Source organism: Neovison vison, chromosome 3 (genome assembly GCF_020171115.1).
Source record: "Neovison vison isolate M4711 chromosome 3, ASM_NN_V1, whole genome shotgun sequence".
In the NCBI taxonomy this organism is placed as follows: domain Eukaryota; kingdom Metazoa; phylum Chordata; class Mammalia; order Carnivora; family Mustelidae; genus Neogale; species Neogale vison.
The window spans coordinates 150,843,344-150,863,009 of record NC_058093.1 but is presented as its reverse complement, the minus strand read 5'-3'; the positions used below and the strand labels follow the sequence as shown (position 1 = coordinate 150,863,009).

Genomic DNA, 19,666 nt, shown 5'->3' with positions numbered 1-19,666 from the left:
GTTCTTATGAACTGTAAGATTTTTAGTTTTCTGACCTTCCCTTCCCCTCCTTTGTAAAGCTGTTTTTCACATTCCTACTGAAAAAACTAAATACAAGGTCATAATTCACTTGTTTTCAAGCTAAATGAATAATGAATTGAGATATTACACTTTTTTATACCTAAAACATTGCTGACATCCTATATATAATAATTTCCTTTAATGTGGTGCAAATCGGCTTTGGGCTAGTTCTTACCAGTAGATTTATGATTTAAAAAGTAGCTACATTATTTCTTTTGAAGACAAAAACAAAATGTGCCATGATAATTTAGTTTACTTTTTTATGCTCTTTTCTTTCTGACTTGTGTATTGAAAAGGTGTTCAGTGGGAGGACAAAAATTTAGAATGTTCTTAGAGAGTGAAAGAAGTTACCTTTCCAAAGAGCTTACCCAGAGACAGCCAGCTGCCCCAATAGTTAAATATAAGTCCTCTGATTTATTTTCAGTTTACTATATGGTAATTGTGGTATTTACACTTTTTCTACAGGACTTATTCTTGCCCTGGAACAGGAAAGATTATTGCCATTGACAGTATTTGAAAACTCCAGAGCATCTTTGAGACTCAGTTTTGTGTATGCTTTGGCCATTGCTGTGTCATTGGATTCCTGTGAGGTCATGGGTTGGAGGGATGACAGTGGAGGATGGCACAAAGGCCAGAGAATGTGAAGCTGTGCACAGGAGCTCCCGAAGGAATGTATGACATACTGAAAGGGTTATCTTGAGAGAAAAGGACTAATTGCTCGGGCTCTGAAATAGACTGAAGAGGGAATATGTTCCTGGCTCTTGGAGAAAGCCTTGGTGTCTCTTACAGAACATGGCGTCCCATAAAATTGGTGGGGTCGTAGCTGACTTGTTATCTGAGTGGCACATTTTATCCGATGGCTCTGACAAGAAATGTGGCAAAACTCTCACAACCAATGGTCTAGAGTTAACATTCACCGGGAAATTTGTCTTTAGCCCACATCACTTAACCTCAGTGTCCCTTATTTCATTTTATACTGATATTTAGACTAAAGAGTAAAGGCACTGGCTACATGAGCAGACCCTGATTTTAAGTGAGCAGTTTTAGAACATCGCACAAGTTCTATAAATGCCAGCAGCGTGGGATTACAATTTTTATGGCCCAAATCGTGCTACCAAAATGGTTTGAATTGATGTAATAATGTGAAGGTGGTTTGTAAATTATTAGTGTCTGGATCCATAATGGATGACTAGAGTTAGAAGAATCTTAAATATTGATGGTAGTTACCTTATTTTTCTTAAGATACAATAGTAGAATTGTGAGCAAAGTAGCATAGTAATTTTTTATTTCTTCCTCTTTATTATTTTTTTCTTCTTCCCCTTTCTTTAAACAAAGAAAGGCAAAGTGATATTTCCAGATCTGAAATGAGGTTCTGTAGGTAACAGGGTCAGGATGAGGGGCCTAATCAGTGAAGATTGGTTATTCAGAAGTACTGTTGACTGAGAACATTTCATAAGTTGGAATTATAAATTAGAACTGCAGGCTGCCCTCAAAAAAATAAAAAAAATTAGAACTGTGGAGATAGAATGGAGATAGAACTGGGCACAGAGATATTAAGAACTAATGGTGTCATAGTCTTGTCATGTTTTCCTAATTACTGTTTAAAAGATACGAGAAATCAAGGAGGAATAGTTTAGTTATAGCAACCATGATTCCTACAATCTGCCTTTTTAGTTGGGTTTAATTCAGTTATCTTGTGTATTTTTAGGATGGTAAGGGCTGAGCCCCTTGCAACGAGTCTACTACAGGGAGTGTGAAGTGCCTCTTGAGGCTCAGCTCCTTAGGGAGTATTTATGTCCCCATAAATAACGAGCGCTCATAGAGTAATAAGGAATCATGGTAGCAGGACTTAAAGTGGAAGGAGAGAAACTAAGCCCAGTGCCAGGAATGTTCCATGGAGGGGTGAAACTGTCCCGTAGTTAGTACTTGGAAGTGCTCTAGGAGGGGGGCGGCTGCTGCTGTTGTACAGGATGGAGGGCCATATTCGTAAGTGATTCTGGTCCCCCAACTGAGGTGTAGGAGCAGCTTCCAAGGACTGCAGGGTAGATGGCATTTTCCGGAGATTCAGGTTTCCACAGGGAGGTGAAAAGTTCAGTGCAGTTTTCCGTGGATCTGGCATTTCAGAGGGCAGTGGAAAGGTTGTAGGAAGGTAAGAAGTGGGTGGCTAGAGCAGAGGAGAGTAACAGTGGAGCAGAGGACGAGACGGGAGAGCAGTGGCTGGGTCCCAGAGGCTTGTGTTTGTGGGTGGCCAGGAGGATGGAATTACAGTGTTTTACTTCTCATAATGATTGGTTTTCCTCCTACCTGTTCCTCTTGCTTTCTCCTTTTCCACAGGAGCTCCTGTACACTCTTGTGCTGTTACTTCCCTTATACTGTTCTTCTGCCTCACTGACCATCACCCGGCCCTTTGCCAGCCCCATGCGGGTGTCTCTTCTTCCCTGCTCCAGCATGTTCAAGCCGTATCCCCAGCTCCTGTAGAGCGGGCTTTCCTGTTGGACCCAGCGGGCAAAGTCTGATCCCTGGGCCCACACTTGGAACCTGGATCACTCTGCTTAGCACAGCTGGAGAAAATCAGATTCCGCTAGGCAGAATTGAGGGTTGAGTTAGCTTCCTGGTCTGCAGCCCACCTGGCTCTCAGTGCTGCCCAGCAGATCCTCTCCTTCCTTAGGCAGTTCTGTCTTCTTAGTGGCTCCTTCACGTTTCTGAACCCCCACCCCGCCACCCACCCACACCTGTGCACCGCACGTGGCCTGGCCGCATTCTTCACGGATGAACATTGCCTCAGCCTTCTGCCATCGAGCCTGTTTCTTCTCTGCCTTTTTTCCAGATACGGCTGGGTCTCTCCCATCTTTTAAAGTTCTTCACTCACACACACCTCTCTCCCTCAAGCCCATTTTCCTCTCTCAGTACTGTCCTATTGCCTTTTTCTTCCTAGCCAAACTGTTTTAAATGTGTCTGTACTTCGTTCCCTGCCCTTGTTCTTCAGCTTGCTTTGCTGCGTTGGCTTTAGCCCTGCCACTCCTCTGAGGCTCTTCTTGCCAAGGCATAAGTATGGTCATCATATGCCGATTCCAGTGGACTGTGTCTAGTCCCTCTTCTCATTGGACCTCTCTGTTAGGCACTGATAAGCATTTCTTCCTAAAAATGCTCATTCCATGGTGTCCTGGCTTCATATTTTAAGATTTTCTTCCTACCTCTTACTTAATTTGGTAAACTCCCCTTCATCTGCCCATCCTTAATTACTGGCATTTGTCGGGCTTCTGTTCTAGACCCCCTTCGCTCCTCTGCTGCCTTTACCTTCCCACCTACGGCCAAGGACTCTTATTTCCTCCCTCGACCTCTGACCTGAGCTTTAGAACAGTACCCCCAGCTGCCTGTTGGACATCTCAGAGGCCTGCCATTGTCATGTCCTGAGCAACCACCTTCATCTGTTCATTGGTGCTCGGAAGGGTGCTGTGACTCTATCCAGTTACCTAAAGCAGAAACCTAGCTATTATTTTTTTACTGAATTTGTTGATTTGCCTGATTCCCAGCATTACTAGCCCTTCTGTATATATACGTATACGGAGTATCCCCCCTCTTTTGTTCCTTTACTAGTTTAGCCGTAGTCATAGCAGTCTAACTGGTTTTCTTGCCTTTCATATTCCTTTCCCTGATAGTAGTTCCATTTATATACTCTAAAAGGAAATTTTTTATAATGGAAAACCAGATCATGTCACTGCTTACATTCTTCAGTGGTTTCCTACCTCTCAGAGTCAAGTCGAGACTCTTTACCGTCTGAGTTCTGCTGACTTCGCCAGTTTCATTTTCCATTACTGTTTTTACTACATTACCCACATTTCGCTGAACGTTTATACCCTACAGGACAACACGGTGTTCTTTATTGCTACTTTCCTCACCTGTGCCTACTCTTCCCTAAGACCTCTGCATCCTTCATTATTCCCAAGTCTGGGAAATTTCCCTTTTCTGTGTCTTTAAACACACACCTTCTATAACAGAGCAGTTTTTAAAAAAAAAAGATTTTATTTATTTATTTGAGACAGAGAATGTGAGAAAGAGCATGAGCAGGGGGAGGGGCAGAGGGAAAGAGAGAGAGAGAGAGAAGCAGGCTCCCCACTGAGCTGAAAGTCCGATGTGGGACTCGATCTCAGGACTCTCGGGATCTTGACCTGAGCCGAAGGCAGCTGCTTAACCGACTGAGCCACCCAGGTGTCCCTATAACAGAGCAATTTTCAAGCCATAGTATAGTGGACTGCTTTTTATAATCCCTGAGTGTATCATGAGCTCATTGAGGGTAGATACTATATATGTCCTTTGTTCTCCATAATATTCCTAGCACCTAGTGCATAGCCTCTCATAAACAAGTACTTATTTATTTAGGAACAAATAGATGAGGTAAATTGTTATAGTTGCACAAAGCAAGGCTGCTCAAAGGATTGAATATGGACAAGTTGAAGGTTTGAAAAAAGACTATCAATTTACCTTCCTAGCAGTTCAGTATGAACAGTGTGTGTGAAAATAGTTGTAACTTCAACATTGAACTAGAAATTGGACAAAGCACTTGGGCACAGGCAAGGTCCTGGGGTCAGAGCAAGAATCTGAGTTAACCAAATCAAGACTTAACTATACATACTCCTCATTTAAGCAAGCACCCCAGATTTAACAAAACTAGGTTTTGTCTGGTGAATGCCTCCTTTCATATGCTTGTAGGGTTCAAAGTTATTTACCCACTGCCAGTTTTTAGAATCCTATTTCTGCTGTTCTTTAATACAGAAAGTTAAGCCCTTGCAGACTGTAATACAATCTCGATCTCCAGTTGTATCTGGAAGCCATTTTAAGCTTTGTGGTCTTCTGTTTTCTCTGTTTTCCTCAATTAAAGAATTGTTAAAAAAAAAAAAAAAGACCCACAGTTGCTTCAAACTTGATTGCTTTTTACCAACTTTCATTCAGCACCAAAGTATTCTGATACTGTCCTGTGTGACACTTGTATATTATCCGTATACTTCTCCAAGTTTCTGTGGTAGTCACTATCTTTGGACATCATTGCATTTTGCTTATTTAAAGTTTTTTCCCTTAGGCTAAATTCTCAGAGATGGGACTGCAGGGTCAGAGGGTATAAAAATTAGAAGTCTTTTGCTTTGTGACTATCTATAACTTTCCAAAAGGGTTATACTAAAAGTTCGCAAGAATACGAAAGTACAAGGTTTCTGAGTGACAAACATTGGAGTGAGTGATGTGAAGGGGTGAGGGAGGGGGAAGGGAGAGCTGTATGTGTAAAATCTTACTGATCGTGGTTTAGTTTATATGAGGTGTCACCAAGGATTTTTTTTTTTTAAATGTGGAGACAGAATGTGTCAGATACATTTAAATAAAAATACCCTCTAATTGAATAATTGAAAATTTGTGCCTGTTGCAACTCGGTTTATTTCATAATTCCTAGATATTCTAAATTTCATAAAAGCCAGAACAGTTAAGAACTGGGTACATAGGCTGAATTATTTTAACTCTTGTTAGAATTGTTTATATTGCTCTGTACTTTGCTGTTGTGCTCTTAGCCTTTACTGAGAGAGAGTTCCTTGAAGCTCATGTTTTTGGTGAGTTGGAGAGTGTGTTTTACTGCAGCATGTAATAGATACTTCGTGAAGCCCCAAGTGAAAAAGTTCTTACATGCCCCAGTGCCACAAATTGTTGTGTTTTTCCCACAGTATGTGGTTTCTTTCTGTCTAATAAGAACTGTCAGCAACGTGTAGGTTCCGTTTCAGTTGCTCAAAGCAAAAACTGTGATCTGCCTCTAGTCTTTTCCTTTTAGATGTGGTTTTGAGTTTAGATTTTGTCAACTCTACATTCCTTTTGAGAAAGACTGTTAAAATTGTTAAAAATTTAAAGAAAATTGTTAAATCCTTCATAAAGCATTCCAGTACAAATATGATATTAATGAGAATTTCTGTTATTTATTCCATTTATGCCTTTGAACATTTCTGAGTTAGAATTTTGTTCTATTAAAATTCACCGTAGAGAATTTTACGGTGAGAAAAAAAGCGGTAGAGAACCCCATTGCCCTCTAGGTGGTGACAAACCTGTTACACAGGTCATTTAAAAGCAGACAGAAGTTAAATGCAAAAAACATTGTGGAATAAAATATAATAGAGTATTATCACAGTTTATATATACCTATTTACTAAAGTACTCGAAGTTTTTTTTTCTTCTTCTTCCTGAGGAATAGAGAGCAAGAGACTTGACAGTTTTGTTCTGGTGAGCTCTTGTACAGCAATTCTGTTTCTGTGATTAAACCTTGATGGGAAATCTGTCAGTGAGTTTTTTATGCTGCTTGCGAGAAGTCAAACTGTAGAGCTTATTTTTTCCCCCTTCTCTCCCAGGTCATTTGGATCCAGGATTCCTAGCAAGTGACAAGACATCAGCTGGCAATGCACCTCTCAATGAAGAAATTAATATTGCCTCTTCAGATAGTGAAGTGGAGATTGTCGGAGTTCAGGAACATGCAAGGTAGGATATTAAGTGGAGCATTCTGATATTTTATTTTATTCATTTATCTTTTAAAAAGATTTTATTTATTTATCTTACAGAGAGATAGAGAGCATGAGTAGGCAGAAGGAGAGGGAGAAGTAGGCTCTGCTGAGCTGGGAGCCTGATGAGGGGCTCAATCCCAGGAGCCCGGGATCGTGACCTGAGCCGAAGGCAGATGCCTAACTGAGCCACCCAGGCACCCCGCATTCTGATTTTTATTTTTATTTTTTTAAAAGATTTTATTTATTTATTTGACAGAGAGATCCCAAGTAGGCAGAGAGGGAGGGGGAAGCAGTCTCCATGCTGAGCAAAGACCCCCCCTGCCCCCATGCAGGGCTCGATCCGAGGACTCCGAAATCATGACCTGAGCTAAAGGCAGAGGCTTAACACACTGAGCCACCCAGGCACCCCGCATTCTGATATTTTAAATGTGAATTTGATTTTAACCTGAAGCCAAGTGAAAAGAAAATGGTAGTCCTCATGGCATGGCTGGCATGAACTGTGGGAACTATCTCTCCGCTTCCTTTGGCTTAAAAAATGCCTTTTGATTAGACATGATATGAGCTTCAGTATGTGTTGCATATTGTTTCATCAAGAACTTCTCAACCACAACAGGTATGTGAATTAGAACTGGTTTCCTCTTTATTTAGCAAATGTCCAGATAGCTTGACAGATTTTTCTCTTATGGCATAAGTATCACCCTACTTTCTCCCCTATCATTCATATTTTCTTGCTGTTCACTTTATCTGGAAATATATTGGGAGCAAGCAATTGGGAAATATACATTAGACATCATACCTCTATTGCTTGTTTCCTAAAGCAACTCTCCTTGGCTTTCTTTAAAACTTGAGTTACTTCAATTTGTTCCTAATGTAATAGATTTCTAGTGAAGTTCATGTGACTCAAGCAGTCCTGTTTTAGTATTTGAAAAAGCCAGAAGGCATCAGTTTTGTGTAGTATTATGAAAATTTTTGAAATTTATTATTCTTCATGAACAAACGGTAGCCAGTGGGTTAAATCTGTTCTGCTGCCTGTTTTTATATGGACCTTGAGCTCAGACTGGTTTACATTTTTACATGTTTAAGGGTCAGAGGAGGGGGGATCAAAAGAAGAATAATGTTTTGTGACATGTGGAAATTATTTGAAAAGAAATTCAAACAAAACACATTTATCCATAAATAAAATCTTATAGGAATGGAGCCATATTTGTTCATGTTCATATTGTTTGTGGCTCCAGTGACAGTGTTGATAAGTTTCAACAGATGCCTTAGAGACCTCAAAGCCCAAGATATTTACCATCTACCCCTTTGTAGGAAAAAATGTGCTGACTTTTCCTTTAAGATACTGTTCCTAAGAATTAGTTATAGCTCTCTCAGAGGTACTCTTGAGGAACATTTAGCACACATATGCATAAAGAACAAAAATTCAGACTTTAAAAAATGTGTATTCTATATTAGCAAACAGTTTTTCTCCTGGGCCACAAGAATTAAGTTGTGATTTCCTGATTGCCCCAAGTAGGTATTGACAGAATATCTACATTACCTGGCTTTTATTTTATTTATTTTTCTTTTTAAACATATTATTTATTTATTTGACAGAGATCACAAGTAGGCAAAGAGAGAGAGAGGAGGAAGCAGGCTCCCCGCTGAGCAGGGAGCCCAATATGGGGCTCGATCCCAGGACCCTGGGACCATGACCTGAGCCGAAGGCAAAGGCTTTAACTCACTGAGCCACCCAGGTGCCCCATTACCTGGCTTTTAGATCTGATTTTACTCTTTTGTTAGATATAAAACATTAACCAGGATTTATTCTGTCATGTATATAAAAGGCAAACTTAAGAGTGGTGAACGCAGGCAAAGTATATATGTGTGTAAATTGAGGCTACATTTGTCTTCATGAGAACTAATCCTAATTTCCTTTTTTTCTTTCTTTTTTTTTTTTTTTTAAAGATTTTATCTATTTATCTGAGAATGAGACAGAGATAGGGAGAGAGAGCAGGAGCAGGGTGGAGAGGAGAAGTAGGCTCCTCACTGAGCAGGGACCCCCATGTGGGGCTCCATCTCAGGACCCTGGGATCACGACCTGAGCCAAAGGCGATGCTCAACTGACTGAGCCATCCAAGCGCCCCGATCCTAGTTTCTGAGAGCATTTTTCAGGTCATACCTGTTGGGACGTTAAGGATGTAGAGTTAAGTCATTGTTTAGCATGTCTTCTCCCCAAAAATGGCCAGTTCTCAGATGTTATAAGACCTAAACGCTTCCTCTTCTGTCCTGTGTTTATTCTGTATGTCTGTCTGCATGGCTGCTTCCTTTTTCCTTTCCTGTTTTCAATGGTTATTTCCCATGTTCTGGTGGGAAATAGTTTTCATTTTTCAGTCTTTCCTTAATCTCCCTCTTTTTCCTTTTTTTCTTTGCCTTAATCAAGAACTTTTTCCTGTTCTCTTTTTTCACCTGTTCCCTGCATGCTGACTTCTCCCTCAGATGACAGGGTGGAGCTTTTGATTTTTTTCCTTTACTTTAGCATGTATTTGCCATTATTTATTTCACCATTGTTCCTTAAAATACAAAAGATTATCCTTTTAAATCCCTACTATAAACCTTGTCTTGCCTATTAACAAATCGATAGAGGTAAATTATTTTCAGTTTTGCCAGGAACACATTATCCATTCACCAACTTCCTCTTGAGTTACATTTCATGTTTTAGTTCACTGTTAGTCATGTGTTCCTACTGAAGTAGCAAAGAGCAGGTAATAACCTGTGTTGCTTACCTGATCTCTTTGTCGCTGAGACATATTACTTGGCCCAGTTCTCTATTAACTTCTATCACATCTCCCTTCTTTAATGTTTACTTCTGCCTACAAGTGTTACAAAGTGAGCCACCTTTCTTCTTGGCTTCTTTGTTCAACTTTTCTTCCATCATAAACTCTTTAGCTTCTTTTTTACTATGAGTATTTTGGTATCTGGAGTTAAAATTATCCTTATATTTCCGTTGAAACTTGGAAATTTAAATTGTAAGTTCTTACCCACCACATACACACACACACACACTCTCTCTCTCTCTCTCTCTCTCTCTCTCTCTCTCACCCCCACGTTAGTACACTGGTGTCAATACTTAATAGGTCTTTTATCCATATTGTCATTTTACTCTATAGACTTGTCTGTTTCACTCTTGAACTAAGTCAAGTGACTGCCTATATTGTAAATAACATGCCATAATGTTACTTTCAAGGAGTTTTTCCTTGCAGGCTCTGAATCATCAGTATGTGTTTTATTCTGATCCTTTGGGTTGAATCCGGTGGAAATGCTCTCTTAAAAGTGACAAACTGATTGTGAAATCTCAGTGATGGTGAATACATTCTGATAGAATGTACAGTTGGCAAGTTTTGTTGGAGTATTTTGAACTGACTCCTGTGTCATTCTGAGGGGATCCTTTATTTTGCTTTTTGTGCCTAGGACTGAATAGAGTCTCGCTGGCTCTTCTGTCTTTCTGAACATTTTTCCAGTACTTTTTTTAGAGGAAGCCTGACAATCTTTCAAACATTTGAGATTAAAAATCTGAGGAGCAGGTGTGGGGAGAAGCTTTCTTGTTGGCTACTTTGGAGTTACCGCTTTGGTTCCTGTATCTCATCCGGAATTTATTTCTTTTACAGGTCTAGGGTTGCAGTTATGAAGTATTGATGGGCTTCTGGCAGGGTTATCGCTTGGAAAAAAGGTTTTAGGTTTTGATCCACATCTTTTCTAATTTGATTTGCATGCATAGATGTTTTGTTTGGATTTAGTTGTCCCTTTCTTACTTTTTCTTTTGACATTCTACCTTGCTGTGGGCTTTTTGAGAGTTTTGAAAAACTCAGACTCGGTTCTTGAGTTATTCTCTTTGGGATTGTGGTTGCTCTGACTTGAATTGCGTTGCCATTTTTCCATATTGGAAGCATTTTATTTCACGTGGACTCAGTAGTTCTACTTACGATGTGTCTTTTTTTTTTTTTTTTTTTTAAACAGTTTTTCTTTTCTTGCACGTTAATATCTTTCCTGGCTCTTTAAATGTAGATTTTGAAATGTTCTTTTAGTTTCTGTGTTTCTTCTAGTCATAGACTAGAAAGCATGCCTTCTGAACTAATGGTTTGAATGCATCTTTTATGGCTGTCTTGTGTTGCTGTGATTAACTCCTATTGTTACCTAAATGTTATCATTTCTAAATGTTAATTTTGGGACAGTCAATTTTTACAAGATGTTCTTTGCCAATGAGATAGAGATTTTCCCAGCACTCTAGTTCTTCTGTTCCTTTAATTTTGTCAGAAGTTTTAACTTATGGCCCTCTGCCAGTATTTTTCTTTGTCCTTGGTCCTTTTTCCTTTTCTTCTACTGGCCTCATTGGTAATTGCCCTAAGAAGATGAGTGCATGTAGAACAGACCTTTCTGTTATGGAACTCTTGAACAGTTTCTTTGGTACCTGTCCTTTGAAGCTTTGGGGAATAATCAAACCCTTAACTCATTTCACTGTAGTCTTTGGTCCTGTGGTCATTTGTCTTAATGTTGGTTCATCCCTCCCTCAATAGAAGAACTGATGCTAGAAGCCTTCAGCATTTAAGACTGACTGCTTCCTAGAACCCGTTGCAAACATGAACCTTAAAAAAACAAAGGAGCTATACAGATAGGCATTTCCCTGAAGCCAAGGATTAATTTCATCTTCAGTTAGGAAAAATAAGTAGGAATGTTATCTAAGAGGTCACGTTCATGTTTTGTAAATGAGAGCAAAAATGATTAATGTTTAATGTTGTTTTCTTAGGATAGTAAGTTAACTGTATCAAAAGCTGACCATCAGAGCCTGCCCTCTTTCTGTGTTTTTTCTTTTCCACTGTGAAGTCTCTCCTTTATTGGTTTCAGTATATGAAGAGCAGGAAATTATTCTGTCGAAACTTATTATTTATAAAGTAGGTTTTTTTTGTTGTTGTTGTTTGTTTGTTTTTGTTTTGTTTTGTTTTGGGTGGCGGGGAGTAAGTCCTAAGCATTTTCTCAAAGCATTTACTCAAAATATGACTTTAGGTTATGATTTGTGCCTGTTGCCCATCATACATAGATCGAATGGCTTTGTGAAAGCATGGCTTGTATCCGCACTAGAATTGGATTGGAGCAGTTAAAAAACAGCTGTGTGTGTTTCCACATCAGGTCTTTCATCATACAGAAAAGGGGTTTGTGGTCATCCATGAAACTGTATTTTATGTTTGTAGCCTTACCAGAAATTTGAGCCTCTTAACATCCTTCTCTATAGGGCTGATAACAGTTGTGCTGGTGCCTTTTCCTCCTGAAATTTTTTCCCTCCCTATCTGGTATAAGTTGATCTATAACATATGCCATCTTATGAAACAGTGGAAAGGTTTCTCCAGCACTCTTGTTTATCAGCTTGAGTCTTTTTGCCCTGTACTTAAAAAGGATGTGGTAAAAGCCTTGTTCAGGCCTCATCCATCTCTTAGCTACCATTTTGTTCAAGATGGTTGAGGTCATTAAATCACAGATTTCTTGAATGTTTTACTGGCTTATAACACACACAGGGAAGTCATAAGTGTACACTTTAGTTTTTGCAAACTGCCTACACTGGTAACTAGCGCTCTGATCAAGAAACAGAAGTCCCTCCTGTGCCATCTTGCATTTACAACCTTCCCACCATTGTGCCTCCCTGTGACCACTAGCCTGACTTCTAAAAGGAGAATTTTGCCTATATTATTCAAAATCTTAAAGTCAACACTAATCTTAGAAGTTGTCTTAGAGTACTACTCTTTAATATTCCTGACAGCCCAGCACTTGCTTGAACATTTAGAAGGCAGTTTATATCATTTGGTAACTGAAGCTATACTTGTGGTATAGTAATGATCATCTAAAACTTCCCTCCATAAACTGATTAATGGTTGGTAGGTTGTTCTCAAGATCTCTGCACATGGTGGAGTAGCCACCTTCTCCCATGGTGATTCTCCATTCTTTGGGAATTGACCTTCCATTGCAGTTAAATAGGAGCCCAGAAAGCTTTTGACAGAAGATGGGATCATCATATAATCCAGAGAATCTAAAATTTTGAAATGAGAGAAACAGACTGAGAGGGTTGAGGCTTGAGTCAAATGAATGAGACTAGTTATTCCATCATCCTTAGGTTCTTTGAGGTGCTCAAGTGTCTTTCCATCAAATTTGTTTTTTTGCTTAAAGTAGTCTGAGTTGGAGTGCCTGGGTGGCTCAGTGGGTTAAAGCCTCTGCCTTCGGCTCTGGTCATGATCTCAGGGTCCTGGGATTGAGCCCCGAATCGGGCTCTCTGCTCAGCAGGGAGACTGCTTCCCCCTCTCCCTCTGCCTGCCTCTCCACCTACTTGTGATCTCTCTTTCTTTGTCAAATAAATACAAAAATTAAAAAATTAATAAATAAAGTAGTCCAAGTTGGTTTCCAGTAACTGGAATCATTTGTAACATAACTACAGTAGCCATCTAATTCAGATAGTTGAAGAAGTGCCTCACCTCCTTATTCTCTTCTCTGTGTCCATCATTCCACAGTGGTATATATTGTCTTTACACCTCTCACTCTCCTACTCTTGAGTGTATTCTAGAATCTGCTTTGCTGTTTATTGAATGATTCCCAGCGGCCATGCTCCTTACAATCAGACGGAGTATACTGCGTTAGGTGCAGTCTGAGGAAGGCATACTTAGTGGAAAATGAACTCTCTGATGGAGACTTTTTTTGGGGTCTGGTGCTTAACTTGCTTAAGACCCTAGGCAGTTGTCTTTTGGCTTTGGTTTTCTCTTCAGTAAAATGAACATTATGGATCCAGTCCCTTTTATTTTATTTTTTAAGGATTCATTTATTTATTTTAGTGAGAGAATGCACTCAAGAGAGCAAAAGTAAGCATGGGGTGGGAAAGGCAGAGGGAGAGAGAAACTCTCAAGCAGACTCTTCTCTAAAATGGGAGCCCGACCCTGGGCTCATTTTCACAACCCTGAGATTATGACCTGAGCTGAAATCTAGAGTCAGACGCTTAACTGACTGAGCCACCCAGGAGCCCCTGGATCAGATCCTTTTTAAGCCACTCCCTTGTACCATTACTTAGGGAGGAGTGCAGAGTAACAGTTGGGACTAAATAACTCTTTTATTTTGGAGATATTTCTGGGAATTCTGCCAAAGATTACACTGATTCTCTCTGTAGCCATTCATTCTCTGAATTCTGCTAAGTTCTAGCCTCCTTTAATTAGTACTTACACAGATGAGCTTTTGAATTTTTGAAGAACTTTGTATTTTTAAATTGTTAATCTGGGCCTATTTTTGCACTCTGCTTTGTACTCACTGTGTTTTGCTTTACCTAATTTAATACACACATTTGTAAAGCAACAACCTGATGTGAAAAGCCAGAACTCAGGATCAGACCTGGCTTGAAGCTCTGTGGCCCACCACCTTCAAGCATTGTGACCCTGGGCAAATCATGTAATCACTATAATCCTCAGTTTCCATTTCGGTTGAGTGTGGATTGTAGCTTTGACATTTGTTGGGATTGTCTAATGAGGTGAGACTGCTTAAGAAACTCAGTATGCTAGTGCCATCCGTCATCAGAACCATTTCTGTAAATGCTAAATGGACTCCTTTGGCTGACATTTTCTGTGATTATAAGATCACTTCATCTGAGTATACTCAATGGATTGGACAGATCTGGATTAGCTTTTGGACTTTATGTCTCACATTTTAGTGCTTTTCACTCACTAATCTTTGAAAACATAGTAGCTTCTGGGTTAATAGCTACTTAGCCCATTCTGTACAGATAATGGGCTTCTGGTATGGTAACAAATCTGCGTTCTGCCCCTTGCTCTGGCCCTGGGGGATCTGTTTTTTGGCACCTCTCTTGGTAAGGGAGTAATTTTCAGGCTGCCTTTGTAGGAGCAAGGAGTCTTTGCAGGATCGTAAGACTCCTTCAGCAGTTTTGGAACTAAATCTTGTCCATTGTTACCCTAATGTTCTTTTGCGTCTGGTAGTGTAGGTAACAGTGGGTCAAAGCTGGAATTCTCCAGTGATCCAGCACCACTTATTGTACACAGCCTGTTAGAGCAGCTACTCAGGACCCACTATAATAGTTTATGTGACTAGAATCCTGCCAGCTGCCACTTTCACATATATTACATAGGATCTGGTCAGTAATTTAGGAGTGAGGACAAAAGTAGCAACTAAAGCTTGAGCGGCCTACCTTCCTCTCATCCGAATCCAGATTCACTCAGTGATTCATCGGGGAGGCTCACAGTTCTATCATTTGATTGGAATGTGGAATTCATTATGTCAGTGTTTCAGAAGCAGTTTCCTTCTGTTGAACTCTTGGTGAGATTTATCACCAAGGCAGTTCTGTCCCTCTGATAAAATACTTTTAGAGGACCTTAACTGAGCACTTCAGCCTTGTTTCTTTCCCTTAACTAAAACACATAGGCAGTTCAGATGCATGAGTCAAATGTTCTGTTGTGACCTTCAGGATAAGGGGATTGATCCTTTATGCATGACCTAGTACTTACAGACTTCAAGAAATCCAGTCTGTAAAGGGGTATTACTCCTACTGTCTCGGAAGGTATTATTCCCAGTATGGCACAAAACTTATTTGGGATAATAGCTTGTACCTGTATTTCCTACTGTTTTCATTTGGTTAGACTAAGGTTGTTTAGGTATCTTAATTTTGCACTGGATTTATATTCTGCCCTGTTCTGAAGACCCCAGAAGTTTAACTGTGTTGAGAGAAACATTATGTTATCTGTCCATTTCAGTAACAAATCTAGACATAACTCAGGAGTTTCTGAGATAAGACTCTTGTCTGTTTTTAGGCTAAATTGAGAGAGGAGGGAGACACTAGAGGGAAGAAGAAGAGAGGGATATTGGCTGTGAGTTTCATGAACTCGTGCAGTAGGCTTATGTTTGTGAAAGTTTCGATCGGTGCCGCTAGAGCCATATTGCCTATTTTTCCTGTGGTGGGATTAACCATGCTTACGCTATTCATCTCAATTGCAGGTGTGTTCATCCTCGAGGAGGTGTGATTCAGAGTGTCTCCTCATGGAAGCACGGTTCTGGCACGCAGTATGTCAGCACCCGGCAAACACAGTCATGGACTGCTGTGACTCCCCAGCAGACTTGGGCTTCACCTGCGGAAGTTGTTGATCTTACCTTGGATGAGGATAGCAGACGTAAATACCTACTGTAATACAATGTCACTGTGTTTCCTCTGCACTGTTCCCTTCTACTTCCTCCTCCTCCTCTTTGTGACATGGAAGTTCATTGTCATAGCTTCAGCCTCAGAAGCTGTTCGTGGCATTTGTATAATCGAAACTCATGGAAAATTGCCCCCCCCACTTTTTTTTTTTTTTTTAAATTAAAAGAAGTCACTTAGGAAAATAACTTAGCACAGAGAAAAGAATTTCTCCTTTCCCTCAGTAGGAATATGAGAATGATGAATTTATTAGACAGCTTCATTTTACTTGGTGACTTTTGATCTTAGGAAACTCTTCCTCCTAGAATAATATTTTAATTACTAAGTGAAATGGATTTCAGTTTTGAATCTTGTATTTATTTTTCTGTGTAATAAAATTAATATCTAGACTTGACCACTGTCAGCCCACCCATTGGCACTCCTACCTTAGGGCATTTGCACACATTTAGTCAGGTCCTTCTTGGCACCTAGTAGGGCATGTGCATTTGAAAATCTGTCCTTAAAAATAGAAGACAGAAGTATTACTTTTCTTTTAGCTTAAGTCTTCTACCTTCTTTCCTGACTTTGCTCCTGGCTGACTTCCCACAACACAAATAATTGATATGGCCCTTTGTGTTTATAAATACTGCTAAGGTGACTTAGTTGGTCTCCTTGTTGCAATAATTCATAACTCTTTGGAAAATGTCTGCTTTTGGGGCAGAGGCATTTCAGATAGATACCCACCATGAGGTTTTCTGGGCATGTGAGGAGAGTATTGAGAGATCAGTAGGAAAATCTGTCTCCATCAACTTTTTTTCCCCTGGTTTGTTCAGATAATGGGAGAACACAGAAACCTACTACTTAGGTAGAATATGAAAAGTTGTGTTCACCTCTAAGACTGTGGGCACTTACAAGTCTGAGAAGACTGTGCCTTCTTTCACAGCTGGTCTCTCCAAAGAGGAGGTACAACAATTGTTTAACACTCGAGCTGAAATAGACCTGATACTGTATTTGGGTATTTTTCTCCTCTACCATCTAAAAGTGGAAAAATCAAAATGCACCATAAGAAACCAGATGCTAAGCACATAAATGACACTGTAGGTTTTACAGTCTCTAACTAAGCAAAGGGTAGTAGGAGCTTCAGGGAATTTAGGAAATGCCAGTGTTGGAGTTCTGTGGCATTAGTTACTACCTTTTTTCCTATAACATGTTGTAGTTACTAGTGAATTCTTTTACAAGCAATACCTAGTTAGAACACTATGTACTGTGCACAGGGAGGAGTGAAGTACTATTGGCTTAGAAGACCTCATCTTTTGTTTTTCCGTGGTTTTTGGTTTTTGTTTGCTTTTTTGTTTTGTTTTTTTGTTTCCATATTTGCCATATAACATTGCTGTAGCCCTAGCCCTTTGCTTCCCTCCACAAATGCCTTGGTGGCCCTTCCTTATAAGAGCATGAGAACTACCATTTCAGATTTCATTCAGTGGACACACATGTCCCAATGTCTGTCCTGCATAAGGCAGTATGCAGGGTAGGTATGGTGGGGCCGCCAAGACAAATGGGGACACCCCTGTGTGCGCATGTGTCAGAGTCTGCCTGGCCTCCTCCTCTTCTTCCTCTTTTTCTTCTTCGTTTAAAGACTCATTTAGTCCTTTATCCTTCTGCTGCTGCTTTAGTTCGTCCATGTACCTTTTCCATGGGAGTGGATGGAAACATGTGTTCTTTCATCTTCTCTGATAACATCTCATTTGATCTGGCCTCTGTTATTCATCAACTTTTTATTTTCCCGTCAATCTACTTTTAATAGATCAGGCTTTTAAAAGATCATGAACCTCCAGTTTTAGCACCTCATATATCAAGTCTCACGTGGCCACAATTCTAGACAAAAAACCAAAGATCCAGAGGCCAGAGCGAAATAGGACCTTCTGCAGAGTCACTACTGGTGTATCCTTGGACCTTCATATTTTACTTTAGGATTAATTTATTGAATTTTGCTGTTACACATTGTTTTTGACTTGAATTAAAATGCTAGACAAAGCAGAAATGTACAATTTCTGGTCTGTGTTTTCCAGGAAAATCATTGGGAAAAGAATAGAGTGGATTATATGACTTGAAGTTTTTGCAGCTTATTTTTTCCCCAGCATCAGGGCAGAGCCCCATTTTAAAGAATGTTTTCACATTACCTATTCTTATGTTAATAGTGTGTTTTGTCCAGTTCCACACAGCAGGTGATTTCCCATGACATACTTTCTTTAGCCCCCAATAGTCAATAGTCATCCGCTAAAGAGAATTCTGGTGTGCTGTGTGCACTGTGGATCGGGGACAGAGAGCAGAGTCATAACCAGGCTCTTCTGTGGCCTTTCACTTTTATACCAGGTTGCACTTTTCCCGCAACTGCCCCCGTTCCAGCATCCTGACTACCTGACTTGATGCACCAGAACAGGGATTTAGAAATCAGTATGCAAAAGGGGGCGGGGAAGGGATGGTAGAGACAGTCAGCTGTTTTCCCCTACAGGGTTGGGATTTTTCCACCTACTAACTATAGAGAGACTCTGTTTCAACTCTTCTTTCATTGCCAGACCCAGAAGAGTTGGGGTGTGGTTTCTGGCAAGGTATTTTACTGATAAAATTCTGCAGGGAAACAACTCCTGTGACATTTGAAATTTCTTTTAAAGGGATTGTTGTTAACTAAAGTGTTGCATTTGGTAGCATAAACACTTCTTTACGCATCACAGAACATTGCTCACAATCTCTCTGCTAAAGTGGTGCACTTGGGTCACAGATTTGATTGTGGCACGAATTCAGTTAAGTCCCTCCCTGCCCTCCAGTTTGAAAAGACAGAGCAGGAACTGGCTATCACGTCAACGTGGCTGCCCTAGAACACGTAGGTGCTGCTCACTAGCAGCTATTCTTTCATTCTGATGGAAGGGGCCGGACTGAATGGACTCCGGTAGTCGTTAAAATTGAGCATTGCATAAGCCCTGCTTTTATTATTCTCAATTGTGAATATGAACCGTCTGATTTGCTAAGTTAGTCAGTTGTTCACTGTTACTTTTAGCAGATTAGCACCATAGGTAACTTAAAAATGAATTTGTTGCCTGCTTTTTATATTGTGTCACAGGGTTTTTGAAAGAGCTGGGACACAACTTTGTCTTTTAGTTTAAACTTTGTTTTTTAGTGCAAGGAGCCCCTAATTTCTGTTTTCCAGTATGTGTATGATGTGACTTCCATGTATATATAAAAATGATTGCGCCCCAACCAAACTTCCTCAGATTGTGCACTGTTTGTTTAAAATAATCACGTATTTTAGTCCAATGCTGTTGTATTTTTCATTTTATTTAAAACACTACATACTTCTTATTCTTTTAACAAATTTTAAAGGGTAGTGATCTTAAAAGAAAAATCACTGGATAACTAGGAAATATTTTTGTTGTTGTTTTGTTTTGTTTTTTAGAGAGTACAAAGGTCCTATGAAGCCTTTTGCTCCTCTTACCATGAAAATGAAATGTTAGCCATTGTATGGCTAGGAACCAATGCACTTGGTGGTTAACAGGTCTGCTGTTGCTGGAGTGTGAGCGTGGACTTGATGCAGTGACGACAAATCATTGCTTAGAATTAATGTTTTAAAATGTGCAACTCTAGTTTTTAAAACAAAATTTGGTTCTTCTTTACATTCATTATTTAGTTTTTGTTTCCATTTAGTATTTAATGGTCTTTGGAGAAAAAAATAATAAAACAGAGTGTTATATATATATTTTTTGGTGCAAGATAAGATTTTCTGTTTTTTGAAACAAGTCTGTAGCATAAAGGTTAAACTATTTTAAGACAAAATAAAATAGAGTGTATTTAAACAATGATAATTTCTGAGGATTTTTTTTGTATCTGCTTCAGTTAATTAGAT

The 19,666-nt window shown here is 39.7% G+C and overlaps 1 protein-coding gene across 3 annotated transcripts in view; it reads left to right on the top strand.

Moving 5' to 3' along the window:
• The window catches only part of C3H18orf25 (chromosome 3 C18orf25 homolog), a 90,143-nt gene extending 71,063 nt beyond the window's left edge, over positions 1 to 19,080 (top strand). For all 3 annotated transcript variants that reach the window (XM_044243052.1, XM_044243051.1, XM_044243053.1), the window contains 2 exons: positions 6,438 to 6,564; positions 15,594 to 19,080. In XM_044243052.1, the coding sequence (XP_044098987.1) occupies positions 6,438 to 6,564; positions 15,594 to 15,783 (317 nt within the window). In that variant the 3' untranslated portion in view covers positions 15,784 to 19,080. The remainder of the gene's footprint in view (positions 1 to 6,437; positions 6,565 to 15,593) is intronic.
• Positions 19,081 to 19,666: the final 586 nt, after the last annotated feature.